Source organism: Schistocerca piceifrons, chromosome 2, assembly GCF_021461385.2.
Source record: "Schistocerca piceifrons isolate TAMUIC-IGC-003096 chromosome 2, iqSchPice1.1, whole genome shotgun sequence".
Taxonomy (NCBI): domain Eukaryota; kingdom Metazoa; phylum Arthropoda; class Insecta; order Orthoptera; family Acrididae; genus Schistocerca; species Schistocerca piceifrons.
The window spans coordinates 929,118,183-929,143,217 of record NC_060139.1 but is presented as its reverse complement, the minus strand read 5'-3'; the positions used below and the strand labels follow the sequence as shown (position 1 = coordinate 929,143,217).

The window sequence follows — 25,035 nt, the reverse complement described above, 5'->3', positions numbered from 1 at the left end:
CCTGTATTCATCTGACCAGAAGTGTTGTTCCTCCTGCCACTGAACTTCACTAATTCCCACTGTATCTAAATTTAATCTGTCCATTTCTCTCTTTAAATTTTCTAACCTACGTACCCGATTAAGGGATCTGACATTCCACACTTTGATCTGTGGAATGCCAGTTTCGTTTCACCTGATAACGACGTTGTCCTGAGCAGAGTCTGCCCGGAGATCCAAATGGGGGAGTATTTTACCTCCGGAATATTTTACCCAAGAGGATGCCATCATCATTTAACCATACAGTAAAGCTGCATGCCCTCGGGAAAATTATGGCTGTAGTTTCTCCTTGCTTTCAGCCATTCGCAGTATCAGCACAGAAAGGCTGTTTTGGTTAATGTTACAGGGCCAGCTCAATCAACCATCCAGACTGTTGCCCCTGCAATTGCTGAAAAGGCTGTTGCCCCTCTTGAGAAACCACACGTTTGTCTGGCCTCTCAGCTGTAACCCCTCCGTTGTGGTAGCACCTACGGTATGGCTATTTGTATCGCTAAGGCACGCAAGCCTCCCCACCAACGACAAAGTCCATAGTTCATGGGGGAAGGGGGGGCATGGTGTCATAATAGTATAAAAAACCAGGTTAGTGCCAATAGGACTTGTGCTCTGTGGGTTCCATACAAATTTAATTATGTATATAGATTATAATGACGATGATAATTTTGTGTAGCTCAATGGGTTGGTGCAAGTCTTTCTATTGGCCGCCACTTCGGCGATTTGTGTGTCCCTAACCTACTCCATTTATCCAACAGGGAAAAGACCTACAGTTTAATGTGGACTCCAAACCAAGTGTTATTTCCGGCATCTCCTCACACCATAGAGAGGTGAAGGCTAGGCTAGAATGAAGACTGAAAAATCTGTGATACAAACCAGATTCGATCCCGCGACCTCTCGGTGTCCAGGCATGTGCTTTACTGCTAGACCACTGATCTTGACATGTATCTAGATAGTTCATATCTAGGTTTTGATAACTGAGTTTGCAAATATCAAAATATGACATATATGGCCGTATCTTTTGATTGCATTGACTTAAAAGTTTAAATTACTTATACTGACAAAGGACCGTTGACCTTAGTATTTAACGTGATACCTGAGAAAAAAAGGGTCTTGACGGTTTGACAGATTGTTAGACAGATGGGTGGACACAAAAGTGATCCTATAAGAGTTCCGTTTTTACCATTGAGGTACAGAACCCTAGAAATGGATAAAAGTACAAACACTCCCATCCCCCCACCTCGCCCCCCCCCCCCCCCCCCCACACACACACAGTATCCATTGGAGAAACATAACAACACTGATAACATCCCAGTCATCACTCCACTAACAAATATTTCAGCTGAACAACAGACAAAGGGGAATCCAACACTATGAAAGACCATAGATGCTTTAGAGTAGAAAGAAGCGGTCATATGAGAACCCAAATTACTGGAGCACATATTTAGATCCCCCAGGACATTTGGTACCAATTCCTCCTCCTGTTGCTCCATTTCACTGGATTTGAATAGACATCTCAGGGAGGTTTCCCAAGTCACCAAATAAGAAAAAAACGGATAATAGTGTGCACCTCACATGCTTTAGAGTCACTGAAGCTGTACTCAAGGATGAAGCTCCAGAAATCACCACTTTTATTGCATAAAACATATTCAGTGTCATCACAGAACAGAGAGACTGGTGTGTGTGATACTGCCTATTGTGACACACACACGTAACACAGCAAAATAGACTGCAAATTGCATGCCTCATTTTTCTGTTCTGCAATCAAGTGGCTGGAAATTGGATATTTAGTATCAATTTCAACCCAATAATGCTCAGGATGATTACATAAAAAAGCTCATCAACAGATGGTATGCTTACTGACATTGACTGAATTGAATAAGAACTGTGAAGATTACGTCAAACACTGACCTTTATATCACAAACAAGGTGACCTAGTATTCATTTTTACACCAGTGCAGGAGGTCGCACTATCAGTGAAATTATTAAAGCTCTACTTTGATCTGCATTGAATCCTGTGTTGCTTGTTGACCAGTGAAGTGAAGGTTAATGATCCTGCATTGGGGAGACAAACATGCAGACAGAGGCAATGTCTGTGGCCTTCACATGGAGCTCCATCATAGACCATAAGAGCGGATCGATGATAGGCCTTCCCAAACAAGGTACACACGAGCATGGCTGATAATCCTGGCAGCTGAATGAAAATACCACCAGATGAATGCCACAGTGACCATGAAGCTGTGACATGACAACACAAGGATCTGCCAGTGCCAACATAAAAATGACCATTGACTAAATCTGGATCCAGGAAGTTCCAGATCAGTCTAAAATAGTGGGTCAGTTTTGGAAGGTGGTGCAACAGTGCCACGTGCTGTGCTTTATTCACTGTAGTGTAGTGATTGTAGTCATTGGCTAGTGACATGAAGGTTACCAGGTTGATTTCCACCTTCTACAGTATTTAACATTCATGATTTCTGGAACTTATTTGTGGTACGTGGGAATTTGCTATAATAAACTGTGTGTATTGAATCAGAAGCACACTCTGCTGAGACAAGCATTGCCACTTGTCACAGGATCTTTGCCTGATATTTGTTTAGTGGTTTTTCTAACATCTCCCCCTCTTGAGTAGCTAGCGTTGTCGAACTTTCACCACCTCCATATTTGAAGAAAAGAGGATTACAATTTTGTTGAGCACATTCTTGCAGTAGCTGAAAATTTGCTGCTGATATCCTTATTCAGTCTCTGGCCCATTATTTGCTGGTAGTTTTCAAAATTATCAAATTATTGCAGGAAGTACAAATCAAATTTGGCAAAAAATATGTCCAGAAAGTTGTTCAATTTGATGTGTTCCTCATTATCACTGTCTATGGATTATGTTTAAGGACTTTACTAAATTTTTTTCAAGTATCTATTGCAAGATGCCATTTGGATTTGTCTTTTTTGTTTATTTCCTTTTTGTATTTATTATTTGGTCCTGTTTAAACAGTTAGACTGTAAGTGCTCAGGTAAGCTTGTAACTATAATCTGTCATAGGTCCCTCGAACAAAAAACCCTGCCCAGTTATTGGAAAAAGGAACAGGTTACAAACATCTATAAGAAGGGTAGTAGAAGTTGGTTGGTTGATTTATGGGAGGGTACCAAACAGAGAGGTCATTGGTCCCATCAGATTAGGAAAGTATGAGGAAGGCGGTCATCCATGCCATTTCAAAGGAACCATCCTGATATTTGCCTGAAGCAATCCAGGGAAATCACGGAAAACCTAAATTAGGATGGTCAGACACAGGTTTGAACCATCGCCCTCCCGAATGCAAGTCCATTGTGCAAACCACTGTGCCACTTCAGTTGGCGTAGTAGAAGTGATCCACAAAAGTACCGTCCAATACCCTTGACATCAGTTTGTTGCAGAATCTTGGAACATATTCTGAGCTCAAACATAATGACGTATCTTGAACAGCATGATCTACTCAGTGCCAACCAGCATGAATTTCGTAAACATCAATCGTGTGAAACCCAACTTGCGCTGTTCTCACGTAACATGCTGGAAGTTTCGGATCAAGGAAATCAGGGAGATGTAGTACTTCTTGATTTCTGAAAAGCACTTGACTCACTATCATCTCTATGTTTATTGTCTAAAGTACAATCATATGGATTATCGAGTGTAATTAGTGACTGGATTGAGTACTTTTAGGTAGGGATGACAAAGCATGTTATTGTGAATGGAGTAACTTGAGGTGTGTTGGGGCCCTTGCTGTTCATGGTGTATATTAATGCAGATGATGCAGTTATCTATAAGCATTACTATGTGAAAGAAGCTGCATAAATATTCAGTCACATCTTGATAAGAGTTCAAAGTGGTGTAGAGATTGGCAACTTACATTAAATGTTCAGAAATGTAAAATTTTGCAATTCACTAAATAGAAAAAATGTAGTGTCCTATGACTATAATATGAATGAGTCACTGTTGGAATCGGCCAACTCATACAAATACATGGATGAAACAATTTGTAGGAACATGAAATGGAATGATCACATTTGTTCAGTCATGGGTAAAGCAGACCGTTCATTGGTAGAACTCTGGGGAAGTGCAATCAGTTTACAAAGGAGATTGCGTACAAATCACTTTTGCGACCAGTTTTAGAACATTGCTCAAGCGAGTGGGACCTGCAACAGATATGACTAACAGGGGTATTGAACGTATCCAAAGAAGGGCAGCACGAATGGTCACAGCTTCATTCAATCCATGAGTGAGTGTCACAGAGATACTGAAGGGACTGAAATGGAAGTCTCTTGAAGATAGATATAAACTATTCTGAGGAAATCTATTAACAAAGCTTCAAGAACTGACTTTAAATGAAGACTTCGAATATACCAAAATTCTGTATGTATTGCTCTCATAGGGACAGTGAAGATAATATTAGAATAATTACTTCACACACAGAGGCAATCAATCAATGATTCTTCCCATTCTTCTTAAGTGAATGGAACAGGAAGAAATCCTAGTAACTAGTACAAACGGACGTACTGTCTGCCATGCACCTCACCGTGGTTTGCAGAGTGTAGATGTAGATGTAGATGAGATGAAATAAGATTAAATGCTGAAAAAATGCCTCCACTTGACTGCTGTTGACGCTAGTGCCCTATATTAATTGTTGTTGCAGTTGCTCCTACATTCACATTGAAGCTGCTATTAATTTCCTCGAGTTTCAATCTTCAAGGAAAGTATGTATTTAAATCATTTTTTAGGAATCAAAAGATTAAAATTCTTACTAAAATCACCACCTAGAATAATTTTTTTTTTTTTTTTTCAGGGCAATATCTACACCATAACTGTGGCCCCAGTATAAACTTACACTTTTGTTTTTGGGTTATTAAATTTGCTTACTGTTGATTAAAGTAGTTTTGGGCATGCATTCAACATTGTTGATAGTATATACAGTGTTATGTCTTAGAAGTACATGCACCAATTAATCGGCATTCTGCAATGTTATCTTGTTCAGTTCGTTACTGTTCTAATGCATGTATTAAACCTGTCTTTTCTGAGTCGATAATGGTCTGTTAAGTGGAGATACCTGTCTAGTTGTTTACAGCAACTAGTTCATGAACTGATCACACATTGACATTATTTTAGCATTTAGTTCTACATACTTCTTCATTCAAAATCTTCCATAACAACACCAGTTGCAGCTCTGAATAAAAACTATTCTTGGTACTGTCAATACTGCTACAGGTGTAATTGAATTCGCGAGGGGGTGGGGTGGGGGTTTGTATGAACTCTACATCTGTGGATTCTGATAAGCCATGCATGCATACTGGGTTGTTCCCAGTGCGCACCCTAGTTAACGTGGCCAGTGTATGTCAGGTACAGATCTGGTGAGCCTGGGATGCCCAAGCCAGGACTGCTAGTGTCACCAGTCCTTAATAACCATACACTCTGTGCCCACTGCAGTCACTACCATCGAGTAATTATTGTAATGTTGCTCTCACTAATTGCATGAGGAAGACCTTGGAATTGGTGGTGAACTGTCACCTTGCCTGGGTCTTAGAATCCAGGCAGTTCCTCTGTCGCAATATGCTTATTTCAATGCTACTCTTTGACAGTGCTGCAAGCAGAGAAGAAAGGAAGAAAATGGATCCTACGGTTGGAGTTTTGGAACTATTTTTGAAGTTTGCGCATAATTGCCAAACTACTTATACCAAAGGTACCTCATCATGCACTGATGAGATACTTTTGTTGTAGGTGTAAGTTCAAATTATGCATGCTAAAAAACCTGCTGAATATGGCATAAAACTGATGTGTCTTTCAGATTCTAGAAATAGATATGAATGGATGTAGCTGTGTTGTTAAAGATTTAGATCAGGGACAGTCATGGCCTGTTGATTGGTTAACTGATGTAATCCGGAAAGCATAGACAAAAAAAAAAACTGTAAATTTGTGATTGATTATAAGCATAGAAATAAGTGTAATATAGTATACCTTTGAAAAGTGTTCAATAAACTAAAACTTACAAATAATGGTATAGATGACGAAATGAGAGGAGGAACTATGCGGGTCAACTCACAGAGACTTGGTGGGAAGTTACGGAATATGGAAGCAAATCATGTTTGCGATGAGGTAGAAAGCAAACATTGTAATTGGAATTGATAGCATGAGGGAGTGAATGGATGTTACACTTTATTTGATGACTGGAGATTTAAAATACAAATGTTCAAAAGTGCAGATGATTATTTCATTTCAGTGATTAATCAGTCTTTGAGAATTGCTCCCTCAGTAGATGTTCTCCATAAAAACCAGATCTGTGGACATTACGTTATACAGGTACCTATATAAGAGGAGGGCGAAGCCAAGTTCATGACTTATCAGCTAAGCAAAAAGTTACATTTTAGTAAAGTGAATATATTGTTGCGACCTGTTGGTGCAATGTGGTGTGGTGCAATGGGCATAGTGAACAGTTTTTATATATATATATATATATATATATATATATATATATATATATATATATATATATATATATATATCTAAAAAGAAAGATGATGAAACTTACCAAACAAAAGCGCTGGCAGGTCGATAGACACACAAACATACACACAAAATTCTAGCTTTCGCAACCAATGGTTGCCTCGTCAGGAAAGAGGGAAGGAGAAGGAAAGACAAAAGGATATGGGTTTTAAGGGAGAGGGTAAGGAGTCATTCCAATCCCGGGAAGATTGTTGCAGAGGATGATCAGAGACAAAATTGAAGCTGAATTTTTGGAAGAAGGGAGGAGTATTGTAATGCAGGATAATTTTGGTGTATATGCATAAATCTTTTAAAATTCTACTCACTGAGCTCAGAGCTGAGGCAGCCAGCTTGGGGCCAGTGTGCCAATCAAAATTTCAACACAGCAAACCACCAGTGTAGTGGAAGACAGGGTACCAGGCAAGCATTGCCACACAACCTCTGAGTGAGGGTAGCAAAAGAGCAAACAGGTCAGTATTGAGTAACACTCATGCACCAGAGCACCACTGCAATAGTAAATGTTGCAGAGAGACCGGGCCTCAGTGACCCAGAATAATTATTGAACCACCACTGTGAGGCAAGAAGTGCTGCAAGGCCAATGACCAACAGTAAATTTGATCATGCACCCTAAGCCGCTGTGTCATAGATGTGGATTCGGCTCTTTAAATAACGGAACTTTTGAGGCTCAAAGACACATCCAGTCATGCCGCCATTCTGTCACTGTCACTAGAACCAGAAAGAATCATGTCTATTGAGTTTCATTGAAGCCATGACAAGCTGATCAATAATGGTTTGCCTGTGCTACCTGCTTGCTCTCTTCAACACCGAGCCTTAGCTGACCTAACGCAAACCCACAGCTGTGGTCTGCCATTGCTGCTTACTGGGGCGTCATGGATGGGTAGAAGACTGGTGGGCTGTCAGCCTTGCCCCCACTGATGGTCCATCACAAATGATCTTCAAGTTGTCATCTCCACACCACCCATGCATGGCATTTTCACACAGCCCACTTGTCAACTCATGGAGATCTGTTGTGGTCTTGGTTGATCCATTGATCCATGGTGAATGATCAGGGCCTAACCTTCATGACAACTGACATCCTGGACCACAACTGTTTATTCTCACCTAAGCACATGACGGTCTGTCTATGAGAGCAATGAGATCTGTACTGTACCGCAGAACGTCAGGAGTGGGCAAAGCATGCTCAGCCCCTCACTACTGCCTCAACAACACGACTGATGGATACTGACGTGCAGCTGAGACTTCATGGCGGGGCATGTCAACGCAACTTTATTTCATCTGCTGATATCCAGCTGCCGTACGATGCACTGAAGCAACTTTATAACTCTGTAAACTTACCCTGGCAAATAAATGTTACTACAGCTACCGCTGTGTCAGTAACGCCTCTGGCCATATTCTGGACCACTCTTCCACACTCCATGCTCAGTGTCCTGCAACAAAGTGACCCCAGCTCCACAAGTCGTAACAATATATTAACTATACTAAAACCCCCTGCGGGTTCGGGGGTTAGAATTGGCCCGCGGTATTCCTGCCTGTCGTAAGAGGCGACTAAAAGGAGTCTCAAACGTTTCGGCCTTATGTGATGGCCCCCGGTCGGGTTTGACCTCCATATCTCAAAATTTTTTCCGAAGAGCGAGCCGATTGGGGAAGGGCACCTTACTTGGTGCATTGTGTCCGTGTTGTGTTGAGAACTTTCGCTATCTTATTCGTCGTTGCATTGCAGTCTTGCCCACTCTCCATCCCTTGGGCATGGATGCGCTCCTGCGTGCACTTTCTGCCGACCACTGTGCAGGGCCATTTTCTGCACTGACGACGCCCATGGACCACATGTCACCTAACATCCAGCACGGTAGCCAGTCCGTTGTGGTGGGGCCGCCATGTACCCTCTTGGTTGTAGCCCCCTGACAACACAGGGATCGCTCTACTGATGCCTGCGCCGTTCACTCCCCACGTATGCCAAGGAGTGGATGCCCATCTCCTTGGGGTATCAGGACTCCCGGCAATGGCCATCCTGCCAGGTGGCTATTGCTGTGGCTGGGTGGCGCCCGTGGGGAGGGCCCTTGGTCGGAGTAGGTGGCATCAGGGCGGATGACCCACAATGAAGCGTGGTACATCATCTATCGCTGGTGGGCCTCCACCAGCAGTCTCTAAGCGATCGAGGTCTAACCTCAACGGGAAGAAATTTGATCAGAGATCGTTTCCCTCTCTAGCTACTCCATGGGAGGAACGTCTTGCTAAAGAAGGCGGTGGAGAATATTCACCCCGGTACCTCGTGTGTACGCGGGTTGATGGTGAATCATTCATGTCGACCAAGCCCCAGTTTTTTGTGGAGCATTTAGAGGACAAGTTCGGGGAGGTGGAGGGCCTGTCCAAGATGCGCTCTGGTTCTGTGCTCATCAAAACGGCATCCTCTGCCCAGTCACGGAGGTTGCTCAATTGTGACAAGTTGGGGGATGTTTCCGTTAGCATCACGCCGCATAAGTGTCTCAACATGGTCCAGGGTATTATATTCCACAGGGATCTTCTTCTGCAGTCTGACGATGAATTACGCGCCAACCTCGAACGACGAGGTGTTCACTTCGTCCGGCGCGTCCATCGGGGTCCGAGGGATAATCAGGTAGCCACCGGTGCCTTCATCTTGGCCTTTGAGGGTGATGTCTTACCCGAAAAGGTTAAGGTGATGATTTACCGTTGTGACGTGAAACCATATATCCCTCCTCCGATGCGATGTTTTAAATGCTGGAAGTTCGGGCACATGTCATCTCGCTGTACTTCCAGCATCACGTGTCGGGATTGCGGACATCCTTCGCATCCTGATACTCCATGTGCTCCGCCTCCCATTTGTGTTAACTGTGGAGAACACCATTCCCCCTGCTCACCGGACTGTCAGATCTTCCAGAAGGAAAGGAAGATAATGGAATATAAGACCCTGGACCGCCTGACCTACACCGAGGCAAGGCGTAAATATGAGCGGCTACATCCCGTGCCCATGACATCCACCTATGCCGCTGCTGCACAAGCAGTCCGATCCTCTCCCGTGTCGTTACGTACTGTTGCCTCTCAGCTATGTCTCAATGAACCAGCCCCCTTGGTTGTGGGGGGCACTTCGCCCACTGTTGCTCCATCTACTCCAGGAGCAACACCACCCCAACCATCGGGGACATTCGTCCCCCCTTCCCAGCCGGAGAAGCGTAGGGCTTCTTCGGCTACTCTAGCCAGGAAAGGGTCCCTTGGGGCCCTCCCTTCCCAGGCTTTGCCCAGTGTCAAAGCGGACACCCGCAAAGTTTTGAAACAACAACCGGTCGCTGGTCATAGGGCTTCACGGTCGTCGTCCGTCCCTGAGACTGACCCAGTGGGGCCCTCCCAGCCAGACCCTCCCAAGGCACAGCGTGCGAAGCCGTTGAAGAAAAAGGCTCCCAAGCATCCTGACATTGCGGTGGCACCTGTCCTACCGCAACCTTCAAACTCTGCGTCTGAGGACGAGGTGGAGATCCTGGCGTCCGCTGAGGACCTCGATCTCGCCAGTCCCTCCGACGCCATGGAAAGCACTGGCACAGGTGCTCACTTGGAGGCAGCAGGTGACCCAGCGGCGTAATCTGCCTTCCCCGACCCGTCACGCGTTTCCCAGCCATGGCCAATACCATCCTCCAGTGGAACTGCAGCGGTTTCTTCCACCATTTAGCTGAGCCCCGCCAACTTCTCAGCCTTCGCCCTTTCTTCTGCATTGCTCTCCAGGAAACTTGGTTTCCAGCGATGCGAACCCCCGCCCTCCGTGGCTATCGGGGTTATTATAAGAACCGAGCAGCTTATGAAAGGGTGTCTGGTGGCGTCTGCATATATGTCCTTCACACTCTGCACAGCGAGTCTGTCCCTCTCCAGACGCCTTTAGAGGCTGTCGCTGTACGCGTGTGGACGCCACAGGCTGTTACCGTCTGCAGTCTTTACATTCCACCGGATGGTGATGTCTCGGGGCATGTCCTGGCTGCACTGGTCGCCCAATTGCCGCCACCTTTCTTGCTATTGGGCGACTTCAATGCCCATAACCCTCTGTGGGGTGGGTCAGTGGCCACAGGTCGAGGCGCCATCGTTGAGCATTTATTGTCGCAGCTCGATCTCTCGCTGTTAAATGATGGCGCCTTCACACACTTCAGTGTGGCGCATGGCACCTACTCCGCCATTGACCTTTCCATCTGTAGCCATAGCCTCTTACCGTCTGTCCAATGGAGTGTGCATGACGACCTGTGTGGTAGTGACCACTTTCCGCTCTTTTTGTCACTACCACAGCGTCACTCTTCTCATAGCCCTAGCAGATGGGCTATGAATAAGGCTGACTGGGATTTGTTCTCCTCCACTGCCGCTTTTGCGCCTCTCTCTACTGATGACATTGATGCGGTGGTTCAATCGGTCACCACCGGAATCGTTACTGCCGCCGAATCTGCCATTCCCCGTTCTTCTGGGTCCCCTCGGCGGAAGGCTGTGCCTTGGTGGTCGCCTGAGATCGCTGAAGCGATTAAAGATCGCCGGCGGGCGCTCCAGCGTCACAAGCGACATCCCTCCTTAGCCCACCTTATCGCCTTCAAACGACTGCGTGCGCGGGCCCGCCTCCTTATCCGCCAAGGCAAGGAGGAGTGCTGGGAGCGGTATGTGTCCACTATTGGCCTCCATGTCACTCCCTCGCAGGTCTGGGCCAAGATTCGACGCGTCTACGGCTATCGGACCCCTGCCAGCGTCCCTGCGCTCTCACTGAATGGACCCGTTTGTACTGACTCCGACGTCATTGCAAATCGCTTAGCAGAGCATTTTGCTATGAGTTCCGCTTCTGAGAATTACCCCCAGGCCTTCCGCTCCATTAAAGAGCGGCTGGAACGTCGGAGCCTTTCGTTTCGCACCAACCACCCGGAATCTTACAATGCTCCATTCAGTGAGTGGGAATTTCGCAGTGCCCTAGCTGCTTGCCCTGATACCGCTCCTGGGCCAGATGGCATCCACTGTCAGATGCTGAAACACCTTTCAGTGGACTGCCAGCGGCGCCTTCTCTATCTTTACAACCGTCTTTGGGTCGAGGGGGCGTTTCCGTCGCAATGGCGGGAAGGCGTTGTCATCCCCGTTTTGAAACCTGGAAAGACCCCTCTGGAGGTGGACAGCTACCGTCCCATTAGCCTCACCAACGTTCTTTGTAAGTTGCTTGAACGGATGGTGAGCCGGCGCTTGCATTGGGTACTGGAGTCTCGGGGCCTTCTGGCTCCGTCTCAGGGTGGGTTCCGTAAAGGCCGCTCCGCCACCGACAATCTGGTGAGCCTGGAGTCGGCCATCCGTACTGCTTTTGCCCGCCGTCAGCACCTGGTCGTTGTCTTTTTCGACATGCAGAAGGCGTACGATACGACATGGCGTCATCACATTCTTTCTACGCTTCATGGGTGGGGTCTTCGGGGTCCTCTGCCGATTTTTATCCGCAATTTTCTGTCGTGTCGTACCTTCCGCTTGCAAGTCGCGGCCTCGTATAGTTCCTCCCACGTCCAGGAGAACGGTGTGCCACAGGGCTCTGTTTTAAGTGTCTGTCTGTTTTTAATAGCCATTAACGGGCTTGCTGCGGCCGTGGGAACTTCTGTCTCCGCTTCCCTGTATGCTGACGACTTCTGCCTTTACTACAGCTCTACTGGCATTGCAGCTGTTGAACGTCAGCTACAGAGCGCTATCCGTAAGGCGCAGTCTTGGGCTGTAGCGCATGGGTTTCAGTTTTCGGCCGCCAAGACCCGCGTTATGCATTTCTGCCGGCGCCGAACAGTCCATCCTGAGCCGCGGCTTTATCTTGCCGACGAACTCCTTGCTGTGGTGGAGACCCACAGGTTTTTGGGGGTGGTTTTCGATGCCCGGTTGACTTGGCTGCCTCATATCCGGCAGCTGAAACAGACGTGTTGGCGGCATCTAAACGCTCTGAGATGCTTGAGCCACACCCGCTGCGGCTCTACCAGGCGTTAATCCAGTCCCGTCTGGATTATGGGAGCCTGGCTTATGGCTCAGCATCCCCATCTGCGTTACGGGTGCTGGACCCAATTCTCCCCAGCGGGATACGCCTTGCCACTGGTGCTTTCCGCACCAGCCCTGTGGACAGCGTACTAGTGGAGGCAGGTGTACCTCCACTGCGGGTACGACACCAACAATTACTGGCTGCTTATGCTGCCCATGTTTTTAGTTTGCCCGGGCATCCCAATTACCGTGTCCTGTTCCCGCAGTCGGTCGTCCATCTGCCGGACCGTCGGCCCCGGTCGGGTTGTCCGATCGCCGTACGCGTCAAGGAGCTTCTCTCCGGGCTTGGGTTTTTCCCTGTTCCGCCTCCTTTCCAGGCGCCTCTGCGTACACCCCCGTGGTGTGTTCCTCGCCCTTGCCTTCGGCTCGACTTGGCACAGGGCTCGAAGGACTCGGTCCCTCCAGAGGCCTTCCGCCGCCGCTTTTATTCCATCCTTGCCACGTATCAGGGCTCTGGAATTGTTTACACCGACGGTTCGATGGTTGCTGGTCGTGTCGGGTATGCGCTAACTCTAGGGGACCATTCCGAACAACGGTCCTTGGCGGCTGGCTGCAGCGTTTACATTGCTGAGCTAGTCGTCTTCTTTCGAGCCCTAGAGTATATCCGCTCCTGCTCAGGTGAGTCCTTCGTGATCTGTAGCGATTCTCTGAGCGGTTTACGAGCTCTCGACCAGTGTTTTCCTCGTTCTCGTCTGGTGATGGCTATCCATGAGTCCCTGCATACTCTTGCGCGTTGCGGCTGCTCTGTGGTCTTTGTGTGGACCCCCGGTCATGTCGGTATCCCGGGCAATGAACATGTTGACCGCCTGGCGAAAGAGGCCACGTGTAAACCATCTCTGGATGTTGGCCTCCCAGAGACTGATTTGCGGGCAGTCCTCCGCCGAAAAGTTTTTGCGCTTTGGGACGCTGAATGGCGCGATCGGATTACACCCAATAAACTCCGTGCCATTAAGGAGACGACGACTGTGTGGCGGTCATCCATGCGAGCCAACCGCAGGGACTCCGTCGTCCTTTGTCGGCTCCGCATTGGCCACTCCCGGCTAACACACAGTTATTTACTGCGCCGGGAGGACCCTCCTCTGTGTCGCTGTGGGGCAGCTTTGACAGTGGCCCACATTCTGTTGGCCTGCCCCCTTTTAGCTGTGGTCAGGCAGACATTTGCGCTGCCTGATACGCTCCCTGCCCTTTTAATGGACGACTCCACTATGGCTGACTTAGTTTTACGTTTTATTCGGGCAGGGGGATTTTATCATTTAATCTGAGTGTTTCTGTTTTATTTTATTGTTTTGTGTTGATTCTGGCCTTTGGCCTATGATTTTAAACTGCTTTTTAATGTGTTTCTAAGTGGTTGGCTTTTCCTTTTTTATTTCTATGGTCGGCCAACCACCGTCACACTCTGTGTGCTTTAATTCGTTTTGTCTTGTCTTTGTCTCAATTTCTCTTCTTCTGTATCGTCTGTGATCTCTTCTGTTCCTCGTTTTTATTCTCTGTGGGTGTTCTTTGTCTTTGGAAAAAGGGACCGATGACCATAGCAGTCTGGTCCCTTTAATCCCCCAAACCAAACCAAACCAAACTATACTAAAATACAACTTTTTGTCTAGCTGATAGTTGTGAAGTTGGCTTCGCCCTTCTCTTATATAGGTACCTGTATGATATAATGTCAACTGGTCTGGTTTGTATGGAGAACATCTACTGAGGGCGCGTTTCTCAAAGACTGATGAATCAGTAACTCTGAAATGAAATAATCATCTGTACTTTTGAATATTTGTGTTTAAAATCTTCAAACATCACATAACAAAGTATAACATCCATTCAATTCCTTGCACTATCAATTCCGATTACAATGTCTGCTTTATACCTCATCAGGAACATGATTTGCCTTTGCACTCCACAATTTCCCACCAAGTCCACAAAGACAAAGTATGAAGCATTTCAAGCAAAGAGGTTTACATGGCCTCAAAGACATTAACTGATCAATATTTAGCAAAACTTAGAAGATTAAAATTTACAGATTTTTTATGTTTTAACTTCATAAAATACAAATAACTATGTAAGAAATAATAAATTTGAGTGGGGATGGTTTTATAAGGCCGTTTTGATTTATAAAATGAAATTAGTGATACCCATTGACACCGAATAATTCAGAATATGTCTCAGGCGTGATTACATTGAGGTCCATCATATCAAAACCTCACTACAGACAACACATTCTCCTCATCAACATTGCATATGACAATGTTCTTTATTACTGTATGTGTTCTTATTTTGCACAAAACTTCGCTCCTGTTCCAGTACTTGATAAATGCCTTAAAGTATGAATTGTGTGATTAGTAGAAATTGTTTTACGTTTTAAATCTTCCCAATAAGTTTGATGACACATCTGCTCTTCCAAAGGAATGACTATTAGACACTGACGTAATAATTATTGCTTGTTTGTAGAAACAACAAGTCTGACTTCCCCTGTCCCTCCATTTTCTGGCTTCATCATAATTACACTTTTACGACACACAGCAAAATGATTGTGTAAGTATAACTCAGATACATAACAAAATGTGCTGACAAGCCACACGGAGCATAATCAAATTGTAAAAGATTTATCAGTTCAAATAGAAACATAATTGTTACGATACATATATGTAGTATTAAATTCCAAAGATCCAGATTGATTTTCTTTAATTAAGCATAATGTCTTCCAATTCTGTAACCATATCATACCATACCATATCATATTATGTTAACACACTAAAACGTCCTTACAGTTAAATTTTCATAAAAATGCCCATTTGTTAAACGTAATGTATTTGAATTTTAGTAACTTTGAGTTCGCACAATATTAAACCATGTAAACTTTGAAATAATTAACTCATGACTGCAAACTAATGGAAAATTGATAGAATACCAGTGAAAGATAGCTTTGGCAGATTGACAGGATGGAAGGAGAAAGATGCAGTTCAGAAAACAAAACTGGAAATAGTGCCACAACAACTGAACGCTCTCTGCACGCCAGGCATAACATGAAGTGTGATGTCCAACAGAGGCTTCACAGGAAATAGTCTCTTCAGATTATAGCAAAATTAAATGTCGTACGACGACAAAGTAAAAACCAAGTACTTAGATTGAAGCTCTACCAAAATACAGAACGTCGCACAGTTATGACATCATAAAGTCATCATAATTTAACATTATCCCTGGCATGAAATTGTACACAGTAAAATTAGTATGTCTTTCAGCAAAAATGACAGATCATAGACTAAAGCATTAAATAACCATGATATGACATCAGTTGTAGTACAATATAGCCTGAAGCATCAAATAATCATTAGGTACTCAGAGTGCAGCGTAAATCTTAGCATGAACCATAATATCGCAAAAATTGAAAGGTAATTCAGTAAATAAAGCAAAGAAAAAGGTTTTTGATTCTCCCTTGGAAAAACAATAGTGATGTATACAAATTTGTCTCTGTCATTCTTTAAATTATCTGGTAGTTTTTCGACTCTTTTAATTAATACTTTGTGTGACACCTTTTCCATAACAATTTCGTAACTAAACACAATCTTACTTCTACGTTTTAAAATTATTTCCCTTGAATCAATAAAAAAAAGCTGTAACTTGTGAACAGAGACCTTTATATTCAAATATTTCAGTTACTTCTTACCTTAATGAAATTGATAAGACTAACTTGAGAATTTCGCATAAATAAGTATCATTATGAAAAGGATACACTGCCAGTCACCATATAGAAAAGACATGTTGCAGAGAGGTGGGGAGCTTTCGGCAAAGACACAGCAACTGTGCCTCATAGGACAAGCAATTTGTGGGTAACGAGGGTATGGAGGAGGCTGGAGCAGGAAGGGGGATGGATACCAGTGAAGGGAAAGGTATAATTCTGCTTGTAGGAGCATGCAAGAACATAGTGAAGACAAGATAGGGCTGCTAGGTGCAGTTGGGAAGTTTGGGGGGGAGTTAGGTGAGTGAATGTTACAGACAACCAAAGGTTGAGGTCAGAGGGGATTCAGGAATGCAGGACCTGTTTCAGGAAGATTTGACTTCATCACAGTCCAGAAAAGCTTGTGTTTTTGGAAGGATCCAAATGGCACAGGCTGTGAAGCAATCATTGAAGAGAAGAACATTGTGTTGGACAACATGTTCAACAATTGGGTGGTCCAACTGTCTCTTGGCCACAGTTTGTTGGCGGACATTAATGTGGACAGACAACTTTTTAGTTTTCATGCCCACAAAGATAGCACCACAGTGGCTGCAGCGTACTTTGTAGATCACATGACTACTTCTACAGGTAGCCTGCCTTTGATGGGAAAGGTGATGCCTGTGACCATAATGGAGTTTGTGGTGGTGGGGGGATGATGTATGGGTCAGATCCTACCCTACCCTACACCCTACCCTAACCTAACTTCCGCTCCCCTCCCTCCACATTTCTGGAATGGAGTCACTGTAGACAAATCTGAAAGCTGGCAGAGTCTCTCTGTCAGGTAGTCCCTGCGGTTCAAAACCACAATGGTGGAGCCTTTGTTGGCAGGTAGGATTATAAGGTCACAACCAGTTTTTAGGTGGTGAATTTTGGTTCTTTCTTGGGATGTAATGTTAATTCCCACATTGAGGGATTTGTGGTTAAAAAATTCTGGAATTTCCCTTGTGACTCAGTATCATCCTGGACTGGAGCAACTGAATGACATTTTCTGCCAGGTTTTTGACTACCTGTCGTTGTACCCTGAAATGAATATCCACCCACTATTCTTCCCATCCCTGCCACAGTGGTATTGTACCACCCACTAATCCTATGCAGTCTCCTTGTCCATCCGTACTCCACCACCTGCTTCCAATCCCTTGCCTCATGGCTCATATCTCAGTAGAAGATCTAGGTGCAAGACCTGTTCCATACATCCTCCCACCATCGTTTACTTCATTCCAGACACAGGCATCACCTATCCTGTCAAAGGCAGGGCTACGTGTGAAAGCAGTTGTGTGAGATACAAACTAAGCTGCAACCGCTATTGTACTGTCTGTGTGGGCATGACAACTGACAAGCTGCCTGTCCGCATGAATGGCTACCAAGTAACAGCTGAACCACCCAGTTACTGAGTATGCTGCCAGCACAATACTCTTCTCTTCAATTACTGCTTCACAACCTGCGCCATCTGGATCCTTCCAACCAGCACCATCTTTTCTGAATTGCACAGGTGGAAACTCTTCCTTAAATATATCCTACTTTCCCATAATGCCCCTGGTCTCAGCCTTTGGTTGTCTCTAACCTTCACTCACTTAGCCTCCTTTCCATCTCCCACTTCAGTGCTTCACAGCTTTCTATTCCACCAATTCAACCACTAGTCTTTTTCTCCTGCTCTACTTGTCTCCTTTTCCACGTCCCTCTCCCCAAACCTCCCAAATGCACCTAGCAGCCCTACCCTGTCTTCACCTAGACCTCGCATCATTCAACAAGCAGCACTACACCTTCCCCTTACCCTACCCTGTTATCCCTCCTTCTCCCCACACCAGCCTCCTCCACATCCCCACCACCCACAAACTGCTTCTCCCAATATGCACATTTGTTGTTTGAAGTCCTTCAGAGACGTGTGTGTGTGTGTGTGTTTGTTTGTTTGTTTGTTTGTTTGTTTGTTTTTGTTCTACTTTAGGAGAAGGTGTCTTACCTGAAATCTCAAATTTATAGCAGTTTTTTCATTGTGCCTGTGTGTGACTGAGTGTCTTTTCTATATTATGTGTAGCACTCTATCCTTCTCATAATACTGTCATTATTCCATCCTGGATTTTCCATTTTTGAAATAAATAATCTTCATTTACTACATTACCACATAATTGTTCCCAGTTACCTTTAAACTATTTATAAAAATCATTCTGACACATCTCCCAACAGTCACGCTGCAGTTTTCAAAATTTAGATAATTTTTGCCAAAACAGTTGCTTTGAATTTTTCATGCATTTTGGTGAAAATCCATCTGCTTTTAACAACTCAAACACAACACTTTCACTTTCCTCTGACAAATACTCGTCATTTCAGAATGATGAGATACTTCACTCAGAACACTGACTTACACACAACCATCATGTCAATTAATTACACCATCATTAATTTTAACTACATAGGGCACACAAAAGTTGTTAATATAAGTTATTTTCTTAGTTTCTAACCCACTTCCATCAGAGCATTAGACTTTTTCTCCCTGATTCAACAGTCGCTTTTAATTCTGGGATTACTAAATCACAATGAATATTATTGTTCTCAAGTTCATTTGTTAATTTGCTGGTTACGTGCAAAATTCTGTCATTTGTTTCAGCTATGAGATTACTCAGTTCACTTTTTGTTTCATCTGTTCTGTTATTCATTTCCTCTACCATATAACGCAGTTCATTTTTTGTTTCATCAATTTTGCTGTTTTCATTAGCCATTTGTTTCTTTCTTTTCTAATTCTATTAGCAAATCTTTTGTTTCCCTCAATCCTTTGAGTATTTCAATTTCCTTTCGAGTCAATCCAAAATTATCTTTCCTCATTGTTTTTGGAATGACTCCTTACCCTCTCCCTTAAAACCCACATCCTTTTGTCTTTCCCTCTCCTTCCCTCTTTCCTGACGAAGCAACCGTTGGTTGCGAAAGCTTGAATTTTGTGTGTATGTTTGTGTTTGTTTGTGTGTCTATCGACCTGCCAGCACTTTCGTTTGGTAAGTCACATCATCTTTGTATTTAGATATATAATTTGTTTATATACACACAATCCTAAATTGTTCCAAATAAATTAAATAATGACTAATAAATATAAAATATGGTCATATAATAATTCAATAGAGTGTATCATGTAATACACCAAAAACTGTTAATCGCCTGCTCCTATACATAATCAAAGGCTGTTAAGTTACTCTGCACAAAAGTGCAGTGTATGGATGCCCCTAAGTAAATTTTGGTCCTCTTTGTTGCATGTTGATAAATATGTTATGTGGTACAGCTTGCTTGTTATTATTAACAAGTAAAAAGGCTGTTAAGATTTGGATACCATAAACCAAAACAAAATCTTGCCTATTTACACCATAATTTTGTTCTTCATAGTGTGCTGGAACTAATTGTTGCCAAATGGTCCTTCCTTCTATACACGCACACAACTTACATGACACTTGGGTCAGTCTGATGCTAATTTTGAAGTTCTGTGGAGTATCAGGACTGCTTTTTATAGCAAGAGGGAAGAAACTGCAGTGTTAAAGCCTGTATCATCCTTTCTATCTATCAGCCAGCTGCTTTTATGTTTCACTGTTTGTGGTGTCTTTGTATCCCTATTTTGTTGAGGTTTAAGAAACTATCAACCCACCAATAGAACTAACTCCGTACATTTTTGATTGGATTTAACAAAAGTGTTTTGATAGAATTAAAGTATTTGGTATTCTATATGTTATCTTTCTCTTATTTATTTTACTCACACTCATTTTTCCAATTATCCTTTTGTTTAGAATGTAAATTGGTTATGGAAATTACACAAATTGGAGAGTTTGAAATGTATTTTCCTGGGAGATTGAAATTTCTGTTCCAACCATTTTATTAGTTTCCTTTTGTTAGTCACGTTGTATGACTTTTATTAATTTTCTGCTCACAGCTGTCCATCCAAAGCCAGGAAGGCCTTCAGTAGCAACAGCAAGAGCAAGAGCAAGAACAATAGCAACAGTAGTAGTAGTAGCAGTAGCAACAGTAGCAGTTGCAGCAGCAGTGCTGTTGGGTGAGTTATCATATTCTTTTGGTTGCCAGAATTATCCACGAAGTAATAGCTATTGTTCAATTAAAATACGGACAGCTTATATTTTTTTCAGGAAGCAAATGTAGTATACATTTCAGTCTTAATTACCTCTCTCCTTAGTTTCTTTTTTCTGAGGGCCTTTGTCCCGGGTCACTCGAGGTCAGCTGTGTTACTGTTGATTTGGCAGTGTTAGTTGCAGAGGCTGACCGGGTGCCCTTCCTGCCGCCACCCTGAACCCCCCCACGGACTGAAGTAATGTACCCAAGCTGTCTGTGTCTAGTGGAAGCCATGGATGAGTGCAAACGTTTTCAAATATCTGCGAGTCGTGTAGCTGAGGCGGAACGTGTGGACCAACCTGATATCCACCTAGTGGGATGTGGAAAACTGCCTAAAAACCACATCTAGGCTGGCCAGCATACTGGCCCTCATTGTTAATCCACCGGGCGGATTCAATCCGGGGCCGGTGTGCATACCGAGTCCGGGAAGCAGTGGATTAGCTCTCTCAGCTCTACCCTGGCGGGTCAATTACCTCTCTCTCCCAAGTTACCATGAACAAATAAAGGCATTTTGGGTGCATATTTCATATAACCCCCTATGAACCATGGAGCACAACTGAGAACTACCTGCGGAGAGGCCAGAATACCTACGGCTCCTGAAGAGAAGTGACAGTCATTTCAGAAGTTGCAGAGGCAGCTATTTGAACGACTGACTTATCTGGCCCCATAATATTAGCCATCATTGCCTGCTCTGCTTATACTGCGAATGTCGAAAGTAAGGGAGGAGAAACTACTGCTATTATTTTCCCCAACGGCAAGCAGCTCTACTGTATGCGTGTTATGAAATTGCACACTAAATGTAGTAGACGAGTTCTCAAGGATTTTCGCTGTTTGGGCAGTAAAATAACTGGTGATGGCTGACACACAAACAGTACAAAATGCAGGGTGGCTATAGAACATAAACAGTTTCATAAATGGATGAATTTCGTAAAATTTAATATAGATTTAAGTTTTAGGAAGTCTTTCCTGAATGAATTTGTCTAGAGTGCAGCTTCATACAAAAGTAAAATGTGGACAATAATCAATTAAATAGCCAAGAAAACAGTACCAGTAGAAACTTTCGAAATGTAGTGCTACAGAAGACTGCTCAAGATTAGATGGGTTGACGGAGTGATTATGTAATACTGAGCAAAATTGAGGAAGAAAGAAATTTATGGCAGAACTTTACTAAAGGAAGGAATATGTGGAGAGGAGGGTAAAAATTGTAGAGAGAGGCTGAAGGATGAGTGTAGTAAGCAGGTTCAAGTGAAAGTAGGCTGCAGTAGTTCGTGGAGATGAAAAAGTCTGTGCAGGATAGGGTAGTGTGATGGGTGGTATCAAATCAGTCTTTGGACAGAAGACGACGACAATGACAACACCCCGTATTTTCATACTGCTCAGCAACCAAGGTTCCAAGATGAATAGTGATTGCTTCTTTGAAGTTTTCATCACTGGGGAGGGAGAAAAACTACCACTGGTTTGCAGCACAGAGGATAAAACATTCCCAGCTAAACAGTGGCAGTAGTTGTTTTTGTTGCAACATGATGATTAAAACTGGTTTGAGAAATTGATACCAGATGGCAAAATCATTACCATGAATTCTGAATTCCATGCTCATACGCCTCAGTATGCATTAGTATAGATGGTGGTGACTTAAGGCATAAAATAATTTCACATGAAATTACAATGCCTCAGGGACAGTTTATTTTATTATAGTAACGCTAAAGTAGTGTGCTGGGGAAGGGGGCTGTCATCCCAGTCATTAGTTATGGATAAATCTGTAACACTACCATAGACTATCATAAGTAAGTGTAGACTGTGGTATTTTTGTAGTAGCCTTGGTTACTTAAGATCATACCCGTGTTACCTGTGAGTTAGGTATGTTGCATACCTATTGGGCATTACATCAAACCAACTGCTTTGGATTCCCCAAGAGACCGGAAGAAGTGAGTCATCTAGAAAAAGAGTGGGAATATGTAAAAGACTGTGTAACCTAGAGATTTTTGTTCTACGTAGCTACGTTCTGCCTGCTACCTAAAAATTAACAATATTTAGATTTAAATTGAATCTGCCAGTGTTAAATTTGGGTTTTATTTGAAAATTTTTGATTTGTAACATGGAACAGAGGGCTGTTTTGGAAAAAGTAAAAACAATACATATCTATCACATAGCACTAGAAAAGACACTTTCCTTAAAAGAGGCGCAAAACAAAAATGTATCAAACATTGCCTTAGTACTTCATTGAGCTAATGTAAAACATGTTTCATTATTTAAAAACAGCTTTCTCATTTATCAATAATAACAGGAAACTCTTGCCTTCAGTCATTATGAAGTACATTCTATTGAGTACAAAATAACAACAATAATTATATAGGTTTTTTTTATGTTTGTGCATTCAAACTGTACTTGCGTCAAAAGTAGTTGCTTTGATTACATAAAAGTGCAATATTTATGAGATCAATTAATTTTTATGACAATAAAATGCAGTTTATATTTTTTAAGGATATAAAATACACGGTGGACTAACATTGAATGATATGCGGATCTAATTATGTGTAAAACAATAATCAGGCAGATAAACAAACAAGGAGAAGTAATCATCTTTCTTACACATTCATTTATGTTTATTTCCCTACCATGCACCAGTAATCCTACCATTTACTATGTCTTTTATGTACTGTACTGAAACTACCAAACTGTAGCTTTGGTAGACTGCAACTTTAGTTATGGATATTCTTCCCCTTGAGTTACTTAAACTATGTTTAGCATATGATATATCAGTAAAAAGTCTCACTAAATATCTCTGATAGTTTTCAACATTATTTGGGTATTCAATGGGGGTGGGGGTGTCATCTGGCATGTGCGATATTTTGACAAGCCAACTTCGTACTGTCTTCAGGCATTCTTGATGACTGGATTTCTGCTGGGTACTAGCTTTAAATCCTCCCTCAACCCCATTTTGCCAGCTCCAGACATTGATCTAGTGTGGTGGTCTGGGAAGCATGAAGTTGGAGCTTGAGCCAATGTCCTTAGTTGCACCACAGCCGGCACTCAATTCTGGTCTATACCTGCATGGCAACAATGTGCACTCATCTTCTTTAAGTACCCTGATGGAAACAGATTTCCACATAGAATGCCATTGTGCTTTGACCATGATGGTTCCCAAGCCTTGCTTAATTGAAAGTGGCTGTCTTTATTTATTCTCCCCTGTGATGTCGGGGGCAGACTCGTGGTTATTCCATACCTGTCGTAAGATTCAGTTAGTCTTCCACGTAGTCAACCTTTTACATTGATGATTGGGCTATTATTAGGATGCCTGTCAGTGTTAGCTCATCTCCCAGCGTTCCTGTCAAACTTCTAACCTTATTACTTTAAGTCCCCTTTAAGGGTTTGAGATCCGCTTTTCTAAATTTTACAGAAGTGCGGCTGTCATTTCTACTCAAATCGTAGATTCATTATGAACCCTCCCTTTGTATATTTTAACACCTACATTGGACCACTTGAATCAATGCATACACACTTAAGTCTTCCAGGTAGAGATTTGGCTTTTCAGCTTTCTCTTCTACTCACAGAAACATTCCATTTTGATTGGTGAAGCTAGCCCAAATTCTTTTAAAAAGTGTTATTGTAATGCCATAACCAGTTTTGGGCATTCATGCCCATCTACACGACTAACTTTTCAAATTACATTGTTTTCTTGAGTGGCATGTTATCCACTCCTGCACTACACAGGTGTATTCGAACATTTAGCACTACTGCATATGTTGTTTGTGTAGTAAAAGCATGCTAAATGTGTCTGCATTTGATTAGATATAAAACGAAACAGTTTTATCTTCTGGTGGATGGTACTACTTCTTGCTTTGGTCCTTCTGCATTTCAGGATGATTCACAAACTGTATCCAAAGAAAGTCCACATTGCTTGTGTAAGGGACAATCTTTATATCTCCATAATAATTTTACAATCTTGGACATTGTCATTTTTGCACAGTTACACCAATATCTTGCCATGAATATGATGAGTATATACAAGTAGCAAATTGGATACTGTTAGATAAACTTTTACTCCCACTAATATACTATAGAGTTACTACTGATAAGAGTTCAGAATCTGATGGACTGAGCTCCTGTGAACGTGCCGGTACGGAGATCCGTACGCTATGGCTGCTCAGGGGAACTGGGTTCGGTCGCGGCGGCGGCCGATTTAAATACCCTCCGCACACTGATCTGTATTTGCACGCATACAGCTGCCACCACCCCTCACAGAGGAATGGGGTACTTAAGACTCTAGTACATAGGACGTGCACTATCTCTGACACAGAGAGTCTACCCCAGGAATTGAAACATCTGAGAACTGAATTTCGAAAAAATGGGTACTCAGAGTGGCAGATTCAATGTGCTCTCCAACCAATACAGCACAACCTGTGGAGATGGATGAAATCATGAGGGAAGAGGTAGGCACTGCGTTTATTCCATATACAGGCGCACTCTCGGGGGAAAAAGTCCGCATTTTGAAGAAACACCGGGTCGGAACTGTGTTTTGTCCTCTGACTAAAACTCTTGCACTGGTGGGGAGCGCCAAAGATGACCTCGGTTTGAGGAAGGCCAGCGTGTACCAGATTCCATGTCAATGTGGCAAGTCGTATATTTGTCAGATGATGCGTACCATCGAGGATCGATGCTG

General features: G+C 43.4%; 1 protein-coding gene across 2 annotated transcripts in view; it reads left to right on the top strand.

The window, feature by feature from the left end:
• Nucleotides 1-25,035, top strand: part of LOC124776843 — a 140,966-nt gene that overhangs the window by 28,027 nt on the left and 87,904 nt on the right. The window contains exons 1-2 of one of the 2 annotated variants that reach the window (XM_047252006.1): nucleotides 15,072-15,094; nucleotides 20,182-20,301. In XM_047252006.1, the coding sequence (XP_047107962.1) occupies nucleotides 15,087-15,094; nucleotides 20,182-20,301 (128 nt within the window). In that variant the 5' untranslated portion in view covers nucleotides 15,072-15,086. Of the gene's footprint in view, nucleotides 1-15,071; nucleotides 15,095-20,181; nucleotides 20,302-25,035 lie in introns of those variants that run through there. The other variant, XM_047252007.1, reaches the window with a different exon arrangement.